This window comes from Schistocerca piceifrons, chromosome 1, assembly GCF_021461385.2.
Source record: "Schistocerca piceifrons isolate TAMUIC-IGC-003096 chromosome 1, iqSchPice1.1, whole genome shotgun sequence".
Classification (NCBI taxonomy): domain Eukaryota; kingdom Metazoa; phylum Arthropoda; class Insecta; order Orthoptera; family Acrididae; genus Schistocerca; species Schistocerca piceifrons.
The window spans coordinates 753,646,568-753,667,560 of record NC_060138.1 but is presented as its reverse complement, the minus strand read 5'-3'; the positions used below and the strand labels follow the sequence as shown (position 1 = coordinate 753,667,560).

At 41.4% G+C, this 20,993-nt stretch overlaps 2 protein-coding genes across 3 annotated transcripts in view; one reads left to right on the top strand and one right to left on the bottom strand.

Annotated features, from left to right (window-relative positions):
* Nucleotides 1-20,993, top strand: part of LOC124712121 (waprin-Thr1) — a 176,125-nt gene that overhangs the window by 19,814 nt on the left and 135,318 nt on the right. The gene's annotated exons all lie outside the window — the stretch shown is intronic.
* Nucleotides 20,593-20,993, bottom strand: part of LOC124712104 (kynurenine formamidase) — a 42,136-nt gene continuing 41,735 nt past the window's right edge. For both annotated transcript variants that reach the window (XM_047242405.1, XM_047242412.1), the window contains one exon: nt 20,593-20,835. In XM_047242405.1, the coding sequence (XP_047098361.1) occupies nt 20,695-20,835 (141 nt within the window). In that variant the 3' untranslated portion in view covers nt 20,593-20,694. The remainder of the gene's footprint in view (nt 20,836-20,993) is intronic.

Below are 20,993 nucleotides of genomic sequence, written 5' to 3'. Positions count from 1 at the left end.
CGTTGACACGGAGATTTCTGAAACAAGGCACTGGCTCAGTCGGACAACGATAGCGCATGTCGCGGTCTTTTTGGATGAATGAATTCCGTGTTCTCCAGCTGCAATGTCTTTACTTGATGCATCCTTGCTAAATGACACTTGTCAGAGACGAGTGTCACCGCTGTGGTGAAGGTAACCCGCGGTAATAGGCGAAACGTTTGAGTAATTTCATTTTCAAAGAGTCATCATAATCATTAATGAAATCTAGGTATAAAGTGAATATTTTAATCGGCTTAATCGGTAACAATAATGTTAAACGTATTTATTTTTTATTTATTTATTTATCCATACGTAGGCAATAAATATTGACCTGCGAATTCTGCATTGCAGTTGGCACGCCGCACAAGCAAGTGACAAACTGGAGAGACGAGGATTACCTCGGAGCAGTAGTAGGCTGTTGAACACATTCTACTGGCAAATTTGAGGACGCTTTTGGGAGGTTTCCCACATTCATTCCTCTAGTCGTATACTGGCCCTGGCTACGCTTTACCTAACCAGCCTTACAAAATGTAGCTTTCAGAACACATTTCGTTGAACTTTAGTTATGCCTGTCGACACTAAAAAAAATTAAATCTTGGAACTAATGCAAGAAACGTATTAATGTGAACACATGTGAAGTTTTATAAGAGAACAGGTGTTAAAACATGGCATCGCAGTTGAATACACCTTTTCTTTAAGTTTATTTCCTGTTCCTCCATTTGGAGGAGTATAAATGTGGATTGTTTGTTGATATCCAGTACGATTTTCTCAGTCATTCTCACCTTTTTTCCTTTTTCAGATTTTTAATCTCCAAATTGGACCTAACATTACGGGCGTATGAAAACATTATTTTTGGGAATATTTTCCAGTTTTATTTCGTAACTCGTTGGATATCCTCCATATGACCATATGACGATGTAACACTGAACCAGGCAAGAGACATCCACATTCGTACTAATAACACAAAAAAATGTAGTTTGCATATACTATCGAAACATGCTTACCGCTTAGGTACCAAAGTACTCTATTTTAAAAATGCTGGGAAGATAACTATCAATCTTCTAACAAAGAATTGGTTTTGTGCACTTCTTGTCAATTTTAGTTCTTGGGGCACGACATATTTTCAAACTCATCTAATCCGTTGTATAAATGCCGGAAAGTTTTGAATTTCTGTGCACGCCCAAGGTTTGTTCTGTATGTTCTGTTAACATGCAACATTCATGTGAACAATTTCTAATAGTTAACTTGAAAGTGTGTATATTTTTGTGGCAAATTTATGTTTCGTTATAATAACAGAAACCAGATAGTTTTATTATTTGCTGTTGATTATTTAGAAACAGCGTCGAGTTTCTAATGGATAACATTCATTTTCACACTATTCAAACATGTGTTATACGCAAGCTTTGTTCAGGAGCTCGTCCAATAATCTTCCCACTGCGTAAAAACGAAGTTTCACTAGCAATTCTAACGAGTGTTTTAAGGAAATAGCTGATGAAAAAATAGCCAAATACACACAGTAACGCGTAAATATAATTATGTGTCATAAATATGCACACAGGTGACGGTAATATAAAATTATCACCATGAGTCTTCAAGGACACTTAACAAAGTTACAGAAAAAGGTTTTCCCCACGATATACTAAGTGAACACGCATAGAAATAGTACTGTATGGCAGTAAGCATAAGCCTTACAGCTGACTGAAGAGGAAAGAAAAATGCTTTTGTGACGAGTCTCTGCAAAAATGCATTGTGCCTAGAAAGTCAATCAGATACATGAATGGAAGTTAGGATGTTCTTGCACTTAAAAGGTGTCCCGTTATTAAAGAGGGTAAATGGCAGAGGTATAATTTTAAACGATACACTAGTGACAATAAGAGAGGAATAGGAGTTCTGCAGTGAATGTGTTTTGGTAACACCCACAACTTTAACGGAAAATACGTTTGTGCACGGGAAGGGTCAAACTTCCATTTATGCCTCTCATTGACATTATTTGATGAAAAAGATTATATTTCTCGTAATATTCTTATCACATAAGTGTTACGTTATATCTCCGTTACCAACTGACTTTGCTCTTCTGATGTACGATTAGTCTTTGTTGCTCTTCTGTCATTCGTAAAGGTCCTCGGACGTCGCAGTGAGTCTACAGCCGTAAGTACAATATTTGAGCGTGTTTGCGTATTCTAAAAGAGCAAAGACAGAAGGTAACAGAAAAACAGATTGCCCCTTCTAGTAGCACCCACATACTCCATTGTCGGGAAGAAGTTTCTCGCTCAAGGCGGTAATTTTCACTTTGAGATCACCTTTCTGCGCGGTTAAGTCAAACAACCACATTACAGAAATGCGTTTTTCTTTTCCTTCACATCACGATTTTTCTTACAGCATTCGTCCAAACCGTCAGTTACACATTATTTTGTGTGGGCTGGTACTAGCACGAGTTGCTGAACAAAACTTCCGTATTACGCTAGTTTCAGCAGGCTGAAGATGAGTTGTTAGCCATTTGCAACTTGTTATGACTTTCAAACAAAGAACAACGAAAGCCAGAATTAAGTGACTGTGTCTATTATACTCACATTTGAAACTGTACATCAAATTCACGGAGTTAGTATTCATCCAGAAGGAATAAATTAATTTTTGTGACGGCAGGAACTTCTCCACAGTATGGAATCAGTTCACCTGCTCGCGCTGGCCAACTTTTAGGAGATATTTGCTCACGAACAGAGAGAGGAGAAACGAGGGCATGAGGTTTGGAGGCCCAGATTACGACCAGCGACATTCACGTTTAGCAATCGATTGCTGCAAAACACTTGCATTTATGATATGTGTAGGTGCGTCACAAAAGTCCGTTTGTTCCCACCGCGCACCGCCACAGACGACTGTGTGTTTCACACGAGTTCGATAGACACACGAACATTATTTTCAAATCGTTACATCTGCTACGTCACTCGTATGTAAGGAAGACACGATAGCATTATATATTAGCTGATTACACATCTCATCAAATTTTATACATGACGCTCATAATCACGTTGTTGAGCGATGTAAACTAACAACAAAAAATTTTAAACACAAAATTTACTTTCATAATACAGGTACGGAAGTTGTGGTTCTATAGAGGTAGTTGTCGAGCTGAAAGTTTTATCTGGATTAACGAAAGCGAAATCGCGGGCCGACATAGGTTCTACATTATTAGTGATTGTTCTGGTAGTATGGTCCTCTGTTATTGATGTCGTAACACTATATCTGGTTGCTTACGCTGCCAATGATAGCAGATATCGTTTAATGAAGCACTAAAGCAAGCAAGCGTTGCATTAGCTAGCGTGCTCTAGGAGGCCCGTCCGATTAGCCGTGCGATCTAACGCACTGCTTTCCGGGCGGGAAGGCGTTCCGGTCCCCTGCACGAATTCGCCCGGGGGATTAGTGTTTAGGTCCAGTGTGCTGGCCAGTCTGCCTCGGTGAATTAATGCTGGTTCCCCTTATTCCAGCTCAGTTACACTAAGTCGGCGATTACTGCGCAAACACTGTCTCCACGTACGCGTATACCATAATGACTCTACCACGCAAACATAGGGGTTACACTCGTCTGGAGGAGGGGGGGGGGGGGGGCGCAGAGTGGGGAAGGGGGGTCCACTGGCGGCCGATCTGCACAATAATCCTGGATTCGGTGTGGGGCGGCGGTGAGGTGAGTAGACTGCTGTTGCCTGTTGTGGGGTTGTGAACCACTGAGGGCTACGGCGGGGACGAAGCATTTCCGTCGTTTCTAGGTCCCCAGTTCAATACAATACACTACAATACAAATACTCTAGGATTGCTAACACACAGAGAAGATTTGATCCAAACGTAGTTTAAACTGGAAAACCAGAGAACAACTGAACTTGTTAATGTATTCAGCAATGTATCCACCGACGTATTAGGCTTCGCTTGGCTGAGACACAGAACTGCACCTGTAAAGAATTGGACGTAGTGTTGTTACGAGCTTATTTTCTGATTTGTGAACTGAAGGATTGTTTCTTCCAGCTTACGGATGTTATGCTGTTAAGAACAGTTTGTTTAGTACAAGTTTTTACCAATAAGTTTATTTACATCCACGTTTGTGTAGATGCAACCTTATCTACGTACACGTCATACTTCTTTTCCGCATTTTGTCGGGGAACTGCTTTTTGTGGACTGATAAATGTAAACTTAAGGTTTTGTGTTGTAATACGTACCTTGTGGTTTATTTTGGAACATTCATCAGTCATGTAAATAATTTAAATTAATATGAGGAAGTGCAAGTTCTAAAACTGAACTTTTTGGAACCTCAACGTAGGTAAGAGGTTTGGACGAAGTTCTAACGGATTTTATTGTGGTCTCATAGAAAATACTCACTAGTGATGCACTGCTGACGACAATCATTGGTGTTCGATTTCGCAAATGAGCAATGAATCATCTTCCACTACTACATTGTAGACTATTTTTTCACAGCGAACAGGCAACTGAAATTCTAGTAGAGAATGGAAAATCCTACGTATCTGTATGGCTGACATGCCGGACCAATAGAAAACGTAACCATGAAAAAATGCAACTGTCTAAAATAAAGTGTCCCTAAAAGCAAAATATTGCAGCAGAGTAGACGAAAGTAGAAATAACAGTAAGAAAAGAGCGACATGTAATAATACCGATACAGAACAAAATTAAATGCACCGAATATGTTTGGCGAATCACGGAGACTTGGATTCCTAACCGAATTCTGGGTGACAACCGTTTAGGAATGGCAGACTGAAGTCGGGGAGGAAAAGGTTGTCTTTTTGTAAACTTGGTAAGTCAGCAGGAGAAGAGAGGAGATTTAGGAAAGACTGAGATTATTAGAAGGACTTGCCATTCACTGCGAAAGTACATCAGGAGCAGTTTGTGTGGAGATTACGAGATTGCAATGTTTGTCAAAAAGTAAGGTCAGTCAGAGAAGTGAATAGAAATTGAAGGCGACCCGTGAACGAAAGCAATATCCGTTAAAGTTGTTGATATAAGTAAAGCACTTTTGCTGTAGAACTGTTTTTTTTTTCAGTTATCGCCATTAATGAAAAGTATAAAACTATACCTCTGTCATTTACCCGCTTCATTAACGGGGTTATTTTGGCAATGATATACACGCACGTCCAATTCGCATGGTCTCGAGCACAGACGAGTGCTGATGATAACAATTTCGCCGGCCTGTGGAAGAATCTTCCGAACAGAACCTGTCTCAGTGAGAGCTAAAATTTTCCAGTGAAGAAACCATCTTTCACAAGTCTAGCATTTTCCTTAGAGGACCACCAATTTGCTTACACATTTCAAATTGTGGAAGAGTTTCAAGAACTCACTGCAGCCCTACTGACTCGGAGAACCATCCAGGAATAAATAAAATCCTAGTATAAATTAGGGTTCAAATGCTTCAAGTGGCTCTAAGCACTATGGGACTTAACATCTGAGGTAATCAGTCCCCTAGAACTTAGAACTACTTAAACCTAACTAACCTAAGGACATCACACACATCCATGCCCGAGGCAGGATTCGAACCTGCGACCGCAGCAGTAGCGTGGTTCCGGGCTGATGCGTCTAGAACGGCTCGGCCACAGCGACCGGCATAAATTAGGGCTTCTATAGTGAACTTTCTCTGTGACTAGAATCTCGGGTACCCACTTTAACATATGGAACAAAACAATTGCTTTAAATTAAATATGTAACTTATCTGTTGTGGTAGACAAATCGTCATTTGCAGCAGAAGTAAGGGAGCAATACGAAGAAGCGTTCGCCTATATTTCCTTAAGGGAATTCGCTTTGTTCGAAGAATTTTAGGGAGACTTCAAGCTCCATTGAAACTTCATGCCACTGAAATTTTTGTCCGGTGACTTCTTCAAAAGTATTTTACGCTCGTATGCGACTGCTTTGCAGAATCAACCAATCGAGGTAAAATTAGAATCTGACGTTTGAGAGTATGCAATTCGTAGGTGATGAGTTGATGATGTGATGGCTTGTAGTCGAATATTTGGTCAGGTACAATAGATACAGGATTATCGAATCGTTCTTGTTTAACGAAATAAACGTGCATGGTGGAGATTGTCTGACATATTTCAACATTCCGACTTCCTTGAACCAGGGCACCTGCTACGAATAATGTTTTTCAGCAGCATGGCTCCATCACCGCCTTAGTAGTACATGCATGTCAGTGAGTTCTCAGGTTTTATATTTACTCTGCCCGAAAAAAGACTCAAGCACGCAGAAGGGGACGAGGAAACGAACTGAAACTTCACGGGTTGGGATGGTATGTGATGTTATGTCAGTGATTGCATAATCGAATCAAACTTAGAATTTGGCAGTAAGGGTCCAGTTATCAGTAAAACCTTTAACCCCCCGTGGCGTGGATGCACGCCAACAGGTGCCGATTACTCTGTCTCACACGATACGCAGCAACTCGCTGTCCGTTCCACTGATCAGTACATCTGAGGTTGTTCACGCACATTATATACCCTACCAAGCCTAGTAACAACACTCTGATGTCGCGCGGGGTAGCCACAAGGTCCGAGACGGCTTGCCACGGTTCGCGCGGCTACCACCATCGGAGGTTCCAGTCCTCTCTCGGGCATGGGTGTGTGTGTTGTCCTTAGCGTAAGTTAGTTTCAGTTAGATTAAGTAGTGTGTAAGCCTGGGGACCAATGACCTCAGCAGTTTGGTCCTGTAGGAACTCACCACAAATTTGCAAATTTTCCAACACTCTGATGGTCGCTGTACCTGTAACAGGGAACTGCAATTCTAATCATTTCCGCACTGGCTCTTGATGTGTACGTGTATGTAATTACACTGATGTCTGACCATGCCTCTTCAGTGCTGCACTTCGTTTGTCAGGTAGCGCATATATCACAGAATAAGAAGATACAGAACTACACCGAAACGACAAAGAAACAGTTATGGGCATGCGTAGTCAAATACAGAGATATTTATACAGGCACAATACGGCGTTGCGGTCGGCAACACCTATATAAGACAACAAGTGTCTGCCGCAGTTGTTAGATCCGCTACTGCTGCTACAATGACAGGTAATCAAGATTTACATGAGTTTGAACGTGGCGTTATAGTCGGCGCACGAGCGATGGGACACAGCATCTCCGAGCTAGAGATGAAGTGGGGATTTTCCCGTACGACCGCTTCACGAGTGTACTGTGGATATCAGGAATCCGGTAAAATATCAGATCTTCAACACCGCTGCGGGCGGAAAAAGTACCTGCAAGAACGGGACCAACGACGACTAAAGAGAATCGTTCAACGTGACGGAAGTGCAACACTTCTTCAGGTTGCTACAGATTTCAAGGCTGGGCCATCAACAAGTGTCAGCGTGCAAACCATTCAACGAAACATCATCGATATGGGCTTTCGGAGCCGAAGGTCTACTCGTGTTTCCTCGACTGCACGACACAAAGCTTTACGCCTCGCCTGGGCCCGTCAGCACCGGCATTGGACTGTTGATGAATGAAGACACGTTGCCTCAGCGGACCAGCCTCGTCTCAAATTATATCGAGCGGATGGACGTGTACGGGTATGGAGACAACCTCATGAACCTATGGACCCTGCATGTTGGCAGGGGAGTGTTCAAGCTGGTGGAGGCTCTGTAATGGTGTGGGGCGTGTGCAGTTGGAGTGATATGGGACCCCTGATACGTCTAGATACGACTGTGACAGGTGACACGTACGTAAGCATCCTGCCTGACCACCTGCATCCATTCATGTCCATTGTGCATTCCGACGGACTTGGGCAATTCCAGCAGGACAATGTGAGACTCCACACGTCCAGAATTGCTACACAGTGGCTCCAGGAACACTCTTCTGAGTTTAAACACTTCCGCTGGCCACCAGACTCTCAAGACATGAATATTATTGAGTATATCTGGGATGCCTTGCAACGTGCTGTTCAGACGAGATCTCCACCCTCTCATACTCTTACGGATTTATGGACAGCCCTGCAGGATTCATGGCGTCAGTTCCCTCCAGCACTACTTCAGACATTATTCGAGTCCATGCCACGTCGTGTTGCGGCAGTTCTGCGTGCTCGCGGGGGACCTACACGATGTTAGGGAGATGGACCAGTTCCTTTGGCTGTTCTGTGTATATCTACAGGTACGACTACACTGTAGTCTCGAACTTCTTTTATGATATTGCACACAAACCGCATCATCCGGTTACACTAGATTCTGCGTTAAGAGACTGCATCTCTTAAGTTCGCCGCTCAGTGACACAATACTGTAAAAAATAATCAAAAACAACTCCATTGCAGCTCGTATCTTCCAGTAAGGAGGTGCTGAAGCTGGAACTGCATTGCAATACGACGTTATCAAAAGTGCGCACTGTTTTCCTGGAACGAGTGGCTCTTGACGTGTTGTTCTACAATGGAATATTTACACCATAACACCCCAAATGCATGTTTATTTTTCAACAATGGTTGCTTAATAGCACATACTTCTTCGGACTCGTAATTGGATTTATGAGGTAGATGTGTAAGTCCGCAACGTATTAGTTCGTTGTCACGAGAGCGCCTTCATAGGATACTGTTTACCGGCCGCCTTTTATCATTACTTATTTGAAGCAGAAGCTCTTTAAATACGCCTTGAATGTTGCAGATGTACAGAAAATTCGCTCTGTTTGTCACCCACAGAAATCGGATTATCCAGTGAGGAATAGAACTGTTCCTTATGATAAACGTTGGACTAGCATTGGAGAGAAACGGGATCTAAACGAACGGACGGCCATCGAGATTTAGGTGTTTCGTGGTTTCCCCAAACCGCAAATACCGGGAAGGTCGCTTATCGTTTCTTGTGTATTCGGCAACTTGCTTGTGACCCGTCTCTAATAGAAGTAATGTTAATCCCTAATTCTTTCTTTCCTCTTTCCTTCGATAAATAGAAACAACCTCTAAAAACAAATTACTATACGAATAATATGATAAATAATGAACACATCGAAAAAGTTGTATACTGTATCAATGAAACTGTTGACGAGATTTATATTTGGGTTGTTTCTAGATAACCACTACATCGAGTGTACAAGAAGGAAACAGAAGAGTGAAAGTGACCTGGAGTGCTATAGTTAAACTATATAGAAGTTTCAAAACCAAGGTTCCGACATGTTTGAAACAGAAAGATTATAATGAGGGTGTATAATTGGTTTTGCCTTACGGTACTGAAACATGAATTTCTAATGCGAAAACCATTCGAAAAGTGAGGGGTCCTCACAGATCGATAGATAGATACACTCTGGGGATTACTGCGAGAAACAAGAAAACAAAAACAGAAATCGGGAAACAGACTGGAGTGGAAGACGGAATTATGACTATAACAAAAATTAAATAGAATGTAACAAGGATCGCACGTCGATCAAGAAAATTGTTTGCTGAATTGCAAGATATAAAATCGATTCTTTAGTACTGCTCATCAGCCTGGGACCCTTACCTGGTTGGATTAATAGAAAAGACAGACACCCAACGAAGAACAGCAAATCCCGTCAGGGGTCGTTTAGTAGGCACGAGTGCGTTACGAAGATGCGAAACGGGCTCGATTGACAGACGGGACGAGGGAGACGTTGAGCATCACGGAGAGGTTTGCAGTTGAAATTCCAAAAGAGTACGGTCCGGAAGTGTCAGTGAACGAATTACTTCTTGCCACATACTCTCACAAAATGATCAGAACAAGAAAATTCAGGAATTGGAGCAATAAGGAGGTTTAAGAAAGTCATTGTTCTCACACGGCGTTCGCGACTGGAATAGGGAAGGGGGCATCGGCTAAGGGTACCAGAAGTACCCTCCCTCCACAATCCAGAGTATAAATGTAGGCGTAGAAGAAAAGTATGAGATGGGAACCTAATTCAAAAGCGAGTTGGTTTGCAGAATATATGCACATCAAAAAACGTTTTGCATCACCCCGTTTCCCAGAACTCCTGAAGATAGACGTTGGCTGTGGATATTGTATCACAGGCAAAGTCCTTTCGACTGTTCAAAGATGTCACTAAACCCGCCCAAAGATGTAAACAACCATGCATGAGCAGCTCCTATTAGACTGAGAGGATCCAACAGCCGATCAGTTCCAGTCATTCCATTAGGAAGGAGGTATACGGCTCGTGTTGTCTGCAGTTCAACCGTGCCTATACGGTCAATACCGCAGTTCGAGCACGTCTGCATTGTTACTTTGTGCCAGGAAAGCCTCTCAACAAGGGAAGTGTCCAGGTGTCTCGGAGTGAACCAAAGCGATATTGTTCACACATGGAGGAGATAAAAAGAGACAGGAACTGTCGATGACACGCCTCACTCAGGCCTTCCAAGGGCTACTACTGGCGCGGCTCGGAGGAGCTCTGAAAGCAACGACACCCTGTTGAATAATGTTTTTCGAGCAGCCACAGGACGTCATGTCACGACACAAACTGTGCGCAATAGGCTGCATGATGCACAACTTTACTCCCTACGTCCATGGTGAGGTCCATCTTTGCAACCACGACACCATGCAGCACCGTACAGGTGGTCACAACAACATGCCGAATGGGCTGCTCAGGATTGGGATGATGTTCTCTTTACTGATGAGTAGTATTGCGTATGCCTTCAACCAGACAATCGTAGGAGATGGATTTGGAGGCAACCCGGTCAGGCTGAACACCTTAGACACACTGTCCAGCGAATGCAGCAAGGTGGAGGTTCCCTGCTGTTTTGGGGTGGCGTTATGTGGGGCCGACGTACGCCGCTGGTGGTCATGGAAGGCGCCGTAACGGCTGCATGATACGTGGATGCCATATCGGCAGCATATGGGTGAGGCATTCGTCTTCATGGACGACAATTCGCGCCCCCATCGAGCACATCTTGTGAATGACTTCCTTCAGGATAACGACATAGCTCGACTAGAGTGGCCATCATGTTCTTCAGACATGAACCCTATCGAACATGCCTGGGATAGTTTGAAAAGGGCTGTTTATGGACGACGTGACCCACCAATCACTCTGAGGGATCTACGCCGAATCGCCGCTGAGGAGTGCGACAATCTGGACCAACAGTGCCTTGATGAACTTGTGGATAGTACGCCACGACGAATACAGGCATGCATCAATGCAAGAGGACGTGCAACTGGGTATTAGAGGTACCGGGTGTATAGCAAACTGGACCACCACCTCTGAAGGTCTCGCTGTATGGTGGTACAACATGTAATGTGTGGTTTTCATGAGCAATAAAAAGGGCGGAAATGATGTATATGTTGATCTCTATTCCAATTTTCTGTACATGTTCCAGAACTCTCGGAACCGAGGTGATGCAGAACTTCTATTGATGTGTGGCGATGTAGATGAAGAAAAGTGTGTGATGGGAACCTAATGCAAGGCACGTACCGAACACCGGAAAACATGCAGAAGCATGATGGACGCTTGTTCCTCGAAGGTTGTACTACATGGAGAAGTCTGCTTAAGGCCTTTATCTGGTAGAAGACAGCAAACAGCTTTTCTTATGTTTGAAGCTCAAGGCAACGTAAATCGTAGTGCCTGAAGCGCCAAAAAACGGAAAAGCACGGTTACGGTGCATTATGGTAGCCATGTGTTCTTAAAAAATGTTGTTTAAAAAGTGCCCTCTAACTTATCGCTTAGCACAGTAACATTTATCATCAAATATGATGGGTGTTTCATGTTCTTCATCCTCTTCTAGGTCTCATCGAATGTGTGTCGTCCTCAAACTGTAACAGATAATCACGCACCTGTTGATAGAGTAAATCTTCTAGAAAACTGAAACAGTTTTCTGAAGCTCGTCTCTGAAAAAAAAAAAAGGTTCAAATGGCTCTGAGCACTATGGGACTAACATCTATGGTCATCAGTACCCTAGAACTTAGAACTACTTAAACCTAACTAACCTAAGGACAACACACAACACCCAGTCATCACGAGGCAGAGAAAATCCCTGATCCCGCCTGAAATCGAACCTGGGAACCCGGGCGCGTGAAGCGAGAACGCTACCGCACGACCACGAGCTGCGGACCAACGTGTAGTTGCCTGTAGTTTCTTGAAGAGCGTTGATCACCTGAGATCACCACATGACATCTTCACTCACGAGACTCGTCTTGATTACCATCCCTGCATTGGCCAATAGCTGCATCTGAATATGTTATGAGTCAACATTTAAGGGAGGTTTCCTATAAACTACTGTTTACTTTTTACTTTTTTCATCTCTCATTACTTCTCCTGCATTACGTGATTATTTTTTATTGTATACACAGACTGTACTCCGAAATTAATGCTTATTAGTTTCCTACTATTTTCAACACGTAACATTTTGTCGTCGTCCAGCGATAGGAATGTACTGGTGGCCGCTTTTCAACAGGTACCAGCCCCCTCCAGGAGCAACTTGTTAGCATGTGCCCGATAAAGTATCAGGAGTTATCTCTGAAAAAAAAGGAACTTAATGGGAGTCTGATGGATACGTTGACTCATAGTGTTACCTGAAGCAGCCACCGACCAAGAAATATTTATGGGCTATTGATAACCACTAAGGGGGTTTAGCCACTGAAGAATTTGAAATGAACTTTACCGTTAAAAGTAAAGTGCTCGCTGATGCTCTCCACCAATAACATAACAAATAAGAGTAAATGGTCGCTGCAGAGTTCTCGCCGTCAAAGGTGCGTAGTTCACTTTGACGTTCTTTCACGTCCTCTCCGTGTCAGACGAAGCAGAGCACATGAATAAATCGCAAGTTGGTCCATCTGATGCCGTTGCGGAGCTACCGACCAGGTGCGTGGTAATCTGTTTTGATTAGTGGTGGGCTGCTCGCGGCAGTGGTGCAATCCTGGGCGAGTTCGTAATTGGCGAGGAACCTACACTTAGCGGCCACGAGTAAATGGGACACGCTATGTAACTATTCTTAAGGTTGTCGTAATTTCTGCCTGACAAACCAGTACATTTCTCTTAAACTAACTAAAAATGACGTAATTTGGGAAGCAGAACCCGAGAAAAACCGTGACAGTTTTCTTAAGCCTAAAGAAAAAGGAAGGATGCGAGGAAGTTTACTCTTTTAGTCGGGAGACTGCGAAATGCTCCAGCGGCGAGAAGTGGCTCACACAGGCAGGTCCACTGGCCAGGCTCCATAAAAAAAAAAAAAAAAAAAAAAAAAAAAAAAAAAAAAAAAAAAAAAAACCAGCTGAACAGCTGCCCTTTAGTCAGTCACGCTATATTCTATATTCGCGGGGGGAGAGGGAGGGGGGGAGAAAGAAGTAGCCGTTGTTGCGGCTGTGGCCGTTTTAATACAAGAAGGAAGAGGAGGAGAAGAAAGTTGCGGAGTCATCACATTACTTCCACAAGACTGTAGATGATGTAGCTGAAGAAAAGATTTAATGCGAAGGTACATTTGCACATTTATGTTTTTCCGGCCAACTGCATTCGGAAGTACTCAAATTCACGGTCCACAGATTTAAATGTTTTTTGTGAACAAGTGTTGTTGTTGTTGCTGTGGTCTTCAGTCCTGAGACTGGTTTGATGCAGCTCTCCATGCTACTCTATCCTGTGCAAGCTTCTTCATCTCCCAGTACCTACTGCAACCTACATCCTTCTGAATCTGCTTAGTGTATTCATCTCTTGGTCTCCCCCTAAGATTTTTACCCTCCACGCTGCCCTCCAATACTAAATTGGTGATCCTTTGATGCCTCAGAACATGCCCTGCCAACCGATCCCTTCTTCTGGTCAAGTTGTGCCACAAACTTCTCTTCTCCCCAATCCTGTTCAATACTTCCTCATTAGTTACGTGATCTACCCATCTAATCTTCAACATTCTTCTGTAGCACCACATTTCGAAAGCTTCTATTCTCTTCTTGTCCAAACTATTTACCGTCCATGTTTCGCTTCCATACATGGCTACACACCATACAAATACTTTCAGAAATGACTTCCTGACACTTAAATCTATACTCGATGTTAACAAATTTCTCTTCTTCAGAAACGCTTTCCTTGCCATTGCCAGTCTACATTTTATATCCTCTCTACTTCGACCATCATCAGTTATTTTGCTCCCCAAATAGCAAAACTCCTTTACTACTTTAAGTGTCTCATTTCCTAATCTAATACCCTCAACATCACCCGACTTAATTCGACTACATTCCATTATCCTCGTTTTGCTTTTGTTGATGTTCATCTTATATCCTCCCTTAAAGACACCATCCATTCCGTTCAACTGCTCTTCCAAGTCCTTTGCTGTCTCTGACAGAATTACAATGTCATCGGCGAACCTCAAAGTTTTTATTTCTTCTCCATGGATTTTAATACCTACTCCGAATTTTTCTTTTGTTTCCTTTACTGCTTGCTCAATATACAGATTGAATAACATCGGGGAGAGGCTACAACCCTGTCTCACTCCTTTTCCAACCACTGCTTCCCTTTCATGCCCCTCGACTCTTACAACTGCCATCTGGTTTCTGTACAAATTGTAAATAGCCTTTCGCTCCTTGTATTTGACCCCTGCCACCTTCAGAATTTGAAAGAGAGTATTCCAGTCAACATTGTCAAAAGCTTTCTCTAAGTCTACAAATGCTAGAAACGTAGGTTTGCCTTTCCTTAATCTTTCTTCTAAGATAAGTCGTAAGGTCAGTATTGCCTCACGTGTTCCAGTATTTCTACGGAATCCAAACTGATCTTCCCCGAGGTCGGCTTCTACTAGTTTTTCCATTCGTCTGTAAAGAATTCGTGTTAGTATTTTGCAGCTGTGGATTATTAAACTGATTGTTCGGTAATTTTCACATCTGTCAACACCTGCTTTCTTTGGGATTGGAATTATTATATTCTTCTTGAAGTCTGAGGGTATTTTGCCTGTTTCATACATCTTGCTCACCAGATGGTAGAGTTTTGTCAGGACTGGCTCTCCCAAGGCCGTCAGTAGTTCCAATGGAATGTTGTCTACTCCGGGGGCCTTGTTTCGACTCAGGTCTTTCAGTGCTCTGTCAAACTCATCACGCAGTATCGTATCTCCCATTTCATCTTCATCTACATCCTCTTCCATTTCCATAATATTGTCCTCAAGTACATCGCCCTTGTATAGACCCTCTATATACCCCTTCCACCTTTCTGCCTTCCCTTCTTTGCTTAGAACTGGGTTTCCATCTGAGCTCTTGGTATTCATGTAAGTGGTTCCCTTATCTCCAAAGGTCTCTTTAATTTTCCTGTAGGCAGTATCTATCTTACCCCTAGTGAGATAAGCCTCTACATCCTTGCATTTGTCCTCTAACCATCCCTGCTTAGCCATTTTGCACTTCCCGTCGATCTCATTTTTGAGAGGTTTGTATTCCTTTTTGCCAGCTTCATTTACTGCATTTTTATATTTTCTCCTTTCATCAATTAAATTCAATATTTCTTCTGTTACTCAAGGATTTCCACTAGCCCTCGTCTTTTTACCTACTTGATCCCCTGCTGCCTTCACTACTTCATCCCTCAAAGCTACCCATTCTTCTTCTACTGTATTTCTTCCCCCATTCCTGTCAATTGTTCCCTTATGCTCTTCCTGAAACTCTGTACAACCTCTGGTTCTTTCAGTTTATCCAGGTCCCATCTCCTTAAATTCCCACCTTTTTGCAGTTTCTTCAGTTTTAATCTATAGGTCATAACCAATAGATTGTGGTCAGAGTCCACATCTGCCCCTAGAAATGTCTTACAATTTAAAACTTGGTTCCTAAATCTCTGTCTTACCATTATATAATCTATCTAATACCTTTTAGTATCTCCAGGGTTCTTCCATGTATACAACCTTCTATCATGATTCTTAAACCAAGTGTTAGCTATGATTAAGTTGTGCTCTGTGCAAAATTCTACCAGGCGGCTTCCTCTTTCATTTCTTCGCCCCAATCCATATTCACCTACTACGTTTCCTTCTCTCCCTTTTCCTACACTCGAATTCCAGTCACCCATGACTATTAAATTTTCGTCTCCCTTCACTATCTGAATAATTTCTTTTATTTCATCATACATTTCTTCAATTTCTTCGTCATCTGCAGAGCTAGTTGGCATATAAACTTGTACTACTGTAGTAGGTGTTGGCTTCGTATCTATCTTGGCCACAATAATGCGTTCACTATGCTGTTTGTAGTAGCTTACCAGCACTCCTATTTTTTTATTCATTATTAAACCCTGCATTACCCCTATTTGATTTTGTATTTATAACTCTATATTCACCTGACCAAAAGTCTTGTTCCTCCTGCCACCGAACTTCACTAATTCCCACTATATCTAACTTTAACCTATCCATTTCCCTTTTTAAATTTTCTAACCTGCCTGCCCGATTAAGGGATCTGACATTCCACGCTCCGATCCGTAGAACGCCAGTTTTCTTTCTCCTGATAACGACGTCCTCTTGAGTAGTCCCCGCCCGGAGATCCGAATGGGGGACTATTTTACCTCCGGAATATTTTACTCAAGAGGACGCCATCATCATTTAATCATACAGTAAAGCTGCATGCCCTCGAGAAAAATTACGGCCGTAGTTTCCCCTTGCTTTCAGCCGTTCGCAGTACCAGCACAGCAAGACCGTTTTGGTTATTGTTACAAGGCCAGATCAGTCAATCATCCAGACTGTTGCCCTTGCAACTACTGAAAAGGCTGCTGCCCCTCTTCGGGAACCACACGTTTGTCTGGCCTCTCAACAGATACCCCTCCGTTGTGGTTGTACCTACGGTACGGCTATCTGTATCGCTGAGGCACGCAAGCCTCCCCACCAACGGCAAGGTCAATGGTTTATGGGGGGGCTGTGAACAAGTAGGCCCCAGTAACTTTGGAGATTAGCCTACTAGCACAGTCCAGTGATTTCAAGGGCGTCTAATGTTTAGCGGTATGACAGCATATTGCTAATTCTGCTGCTGCAACTAATTTACCCTGTTTGAATGAACTTGAAACAAAATAATTCTGCATTTTTTCAAGTGTTTGCAGAGTAACCGTTTTATTTTACTTTACGCTAGCTACATGATCCTCAATCTCTGCTCTTCCCTCATGTGCAACAGAAACAAAACACGAATTGCAGATTCGCTTGATAGTCACGTCTTCCTCGTTTAATGAAGAACCATTCCTCTGAATATTTTTCTTAGAATGAGCACTTCCTTTTTGGCATTTTGAGATCACTTGAAATAATCAAACACTTAAATAACAAATTAAATGCCACACAACTCAGATAGAGAAACAGAGAACCATGTTAGTGCAGAGCTTAAACTGAACTGAGGTATGAGTCAATAACGGAAACCCAGCAACGTTACCACTCAATAACTCTCCTTAAGGAATTCAGTCAGGAGCGAAAATAAAAACTTTGGTTATTTACTTTAAAAGCTGTAGCTGAAATATGGATCCCCGCAAAAATTTAGAGAAAAAATAAATAGTATGAGAATATTTCTCAGAAAACCGAAATCCGGGATAAACTGCTGTCCTGAAAGTGTTTTTCTGGACACCGGTTTTTTAAATCTGAAACCGGAACTCTCCCGGGAATCCGGCATGGCAACCCTATTACCTTTCCATATCAGGAACTGGGGGAAATTTTTTCTTTTATATTTTTGCTAAGAGAGTACTAGCTCAGTTAAAAATGTTTCCTCCCTAAGTCTATCCAATTAACATCGTACCCGTGTAGTAAACCTAAGAATTGTGTTCTGCTGCACGTCTCTTTTTTTATCTTTTTTGTTCTTTCCATAACTGGGTGAGCTGGAATTTTGAGCTCTAAACCCTTTACCCAGAAAAAGTTAGGATGAACATATGAATGAAATAGTGAGGAATGTGTATGACTGACGGTGAGTACTTGTCAGATATAGCCATGATCTGCCGGGATCCACCTATTTCTGCAAAAAGCACAGTTATTTTTGATTCCTTTATCCAGTCGTGTGTTCTGTAGTCCTGGACATCATCAGTAAGACTTTACTTTGTTTCCAATCTGAAGCTTAAAAATACGTTTTTAATGGTAACAACGACGTCATCGAAAATTTGGTCAAGATTTCTTTACAATTGCTACTGTGATTTCGACATTGCCATGTGATTTTGCTTATACAACATTCATTAGTTTGGCCTCGGTAGCCTGTCATATAAAATAACGTGGTTATTTAATAAGGCAGGAAATTTTAAAAATCAGATTTCATTGTGATTCTGTGCCAAAATGTGAATATTAATAGAATTTATAGATTATTTATTTTGCTTTGAAAATATGTTCTTCCCGTGAAAATGTTGCAACAAAAACACTGCACTTGTCGTATTACCGATAACACTCCAAACAAATGACATTAAGTTCTTCACAAGCTTTCTTGTACAATTTTTACTTGTGTTACATTGCACAGTGCTGTGCATTCATTACAAACAAATTTCCCCTCTGCTCTCCTCTGTTGGTACAAACTTTTTTCAGTTTGTAACCTTTGGTCTATTCTTCAGAGTTAAAAGAAATTATTAAATCGTCTCTATTTTTGTTGGTGGACAGATTCATACGAACCGGAAACTGATGACTTAAGAGAAACTGTTTGCTAATGGCCGCGTGTAGTTAAGTGCTTAGTATATTTGACGCGTGAACTGTTGCTTTCGAGGCATCATACTCACATGAGATCGGAACATTTCCTCTTAGAATTACTGCAAGTAAGATCTCCGTATAACTACTGAGAAGAGATGACTGTTGGACAAATCGTGAATTTGTTGAATTTATCGGTGGTTGTAGCGTGTGGTCTGATCTCTTTTCTGTATTGTGTTGCCGGTCAGAATCCTAACTGAAGTCGTCGTTGCTTGAAAACATTGTATTTTTTATGAACAATTTTGTTTTGGTAAGTTAATAGGTAATGCGCCATTGTTTTTGGGTGTGATTACAGAATTCTGTACTCCATTATTGTTTATCACATATGTCATTTGTTTCTTGTCCAATATTATTTGTTTTACTGTGTTATATTGCTGTATGTAGCTGTATTTTGTTATGGTATTTCTGTTTAATATATGAAGCATATATTAGGTGAATGATTGTTGTTTCTTAGATTTATCCGTATTGTAGTTACCGTTTACTAATATTTATTAGCACGGAACATTTCGGCAGCTTCTGCCATCATCAGGTGCATTACTTACATGTACATTAATCTGAGGTGTCATGATGATTATTTGCGGTGTGTGCCAGTAAGTTTAGGTTGCGAAATTTAACCCTGTAGAGAAAGATTCATTAATTTAGTATATACCTTAAACGAGTTGTATGTGAAAGTGATAAGTGACGGTACTGTGCTTATTACTACGCTCTGTGTTCCAGACAAATATATTTTCGGCAAAAATGTAAGTAAAGAAGTCACTGAAATGATTTAAACATACAACTCACGTAAGATTTACACCGAAGTAAACGAATATTTCTGTATAGGGTTAAATTTCGGTAGGCTGCATAGCCTCACCAGCACACCCCGCAAATAATCCTCGTCACACATGTAACTATGCTACGCTTGATGATACCAGCACGCTGCCTATGTACGTTGTACTAATAAATATTAATAAAAAGTGATTGAAACAGAAAAAATTATTTTTTAAAATTGATTATTTTTGTGCCACTATATTCTAGCTGCTAGTGGGTGCAAATGCTTCTGTACCTTATGAATCCATTTTTTTACATCATTATGTCATATAGTAAAATACACACATCAATTCACAATACGCATAAAATTTACAAGTGTACAACACCTCACACTACCACAGCTGAACCTCGAGCCTACCTCTCTAGCAACCAACGATAGTCGATTTTATAATTTGTGGGGACACAGAGTCCCTATAGAAGTTGATGAAGATACCTGACAATATTTCAAGGTGTGAAATCTTGACCGAAAGACTTTTAATAAAGTAATTTCCAAAGCATAATCATGTGACGAAATTCGCTTATTTGCTTGAATTGGGACGTCCTTGTTCTGAAGGCAAGAAATTGTACTTTATTAACTATTCGTTAATTTCTGTCAACTTTAGCGGGATATCGTCATTTATTATTTGTTTTTCTTTTTCAATAACTGCCACCACCGCCAGCAAAACTGGGCTGTTAATATTCCGACAAGCCGATCAGCAGCTGAACAAGCGTGTGCGTGATCTATCCGGCATTCATGCCTTGGAGTTCTGCTGTCATCTCACCGTTCCTGAAGTGCGTTTAGTTGAATTCGGTTTGCGATAAACATAATCTAGAAAATAACGTGTTATGCTGTTGATTTCAGTTTATACATTATAGGAATTTTCAAACAAATTAGAATAATACAAATAGTTGTAAATGTTTTCAAGACGTTTGGTGGTAACAGGTCGAAGCAAGAATTTGCTGCCATAAATCTAACTTCAGTAAGACCAAAAGCATTATACCATCTTAATAACTAATCTATTAGCTTCAGTAAAGCATGAATCGAAGAATGAAGTTTCAAGGTAACAGTACTTTTCTTATAATCGTTGAAGTGTGTGGAAAAATCCTGTTGAGAAATGCATATATTGTGTTTTTTCCTTAGTTTTTTGTTTACACTTGCTTCTGAAATGTCTTTGCCCCTGTTGGAACGAAAACCGAAGCTGATATTATTCGATACGTAAATAATCATTCAGTGTAAGTCACAACAATGTGAAAAAACAGTGATTATTTCCCAGAAGTACATATTTTTATTGAAAGATTAGGCTGAAACATAGCGTGATGTGCTTTTAAAGAACAAAACAGAGAAGAAAAATGCACGTAGCTGTCTTCTCAGTTGTTGCTGCTCTTAATCATTGCAATAATTTTCTTCGTCAGGATGTAATCTTCTTTGTGCAAGTTTTCCACTACGCTGAAGTGGTCCATATCTGCGACTTCGAGATACTCCACGTGATTGCAGATGCCACGAAGAATCTGAAATATTGAGTGATGTTCAAAGTAAAACTACACAATGTTGAGTTTATTTAGATGGCATAAACAGTTTCTAAAATCTTCTACTGTGTGATGTATAATCGTGTGCATTTGAAAGACAAAAACTGAAATGCCCTACTCAGCTCCTCTGGATTTCCCTT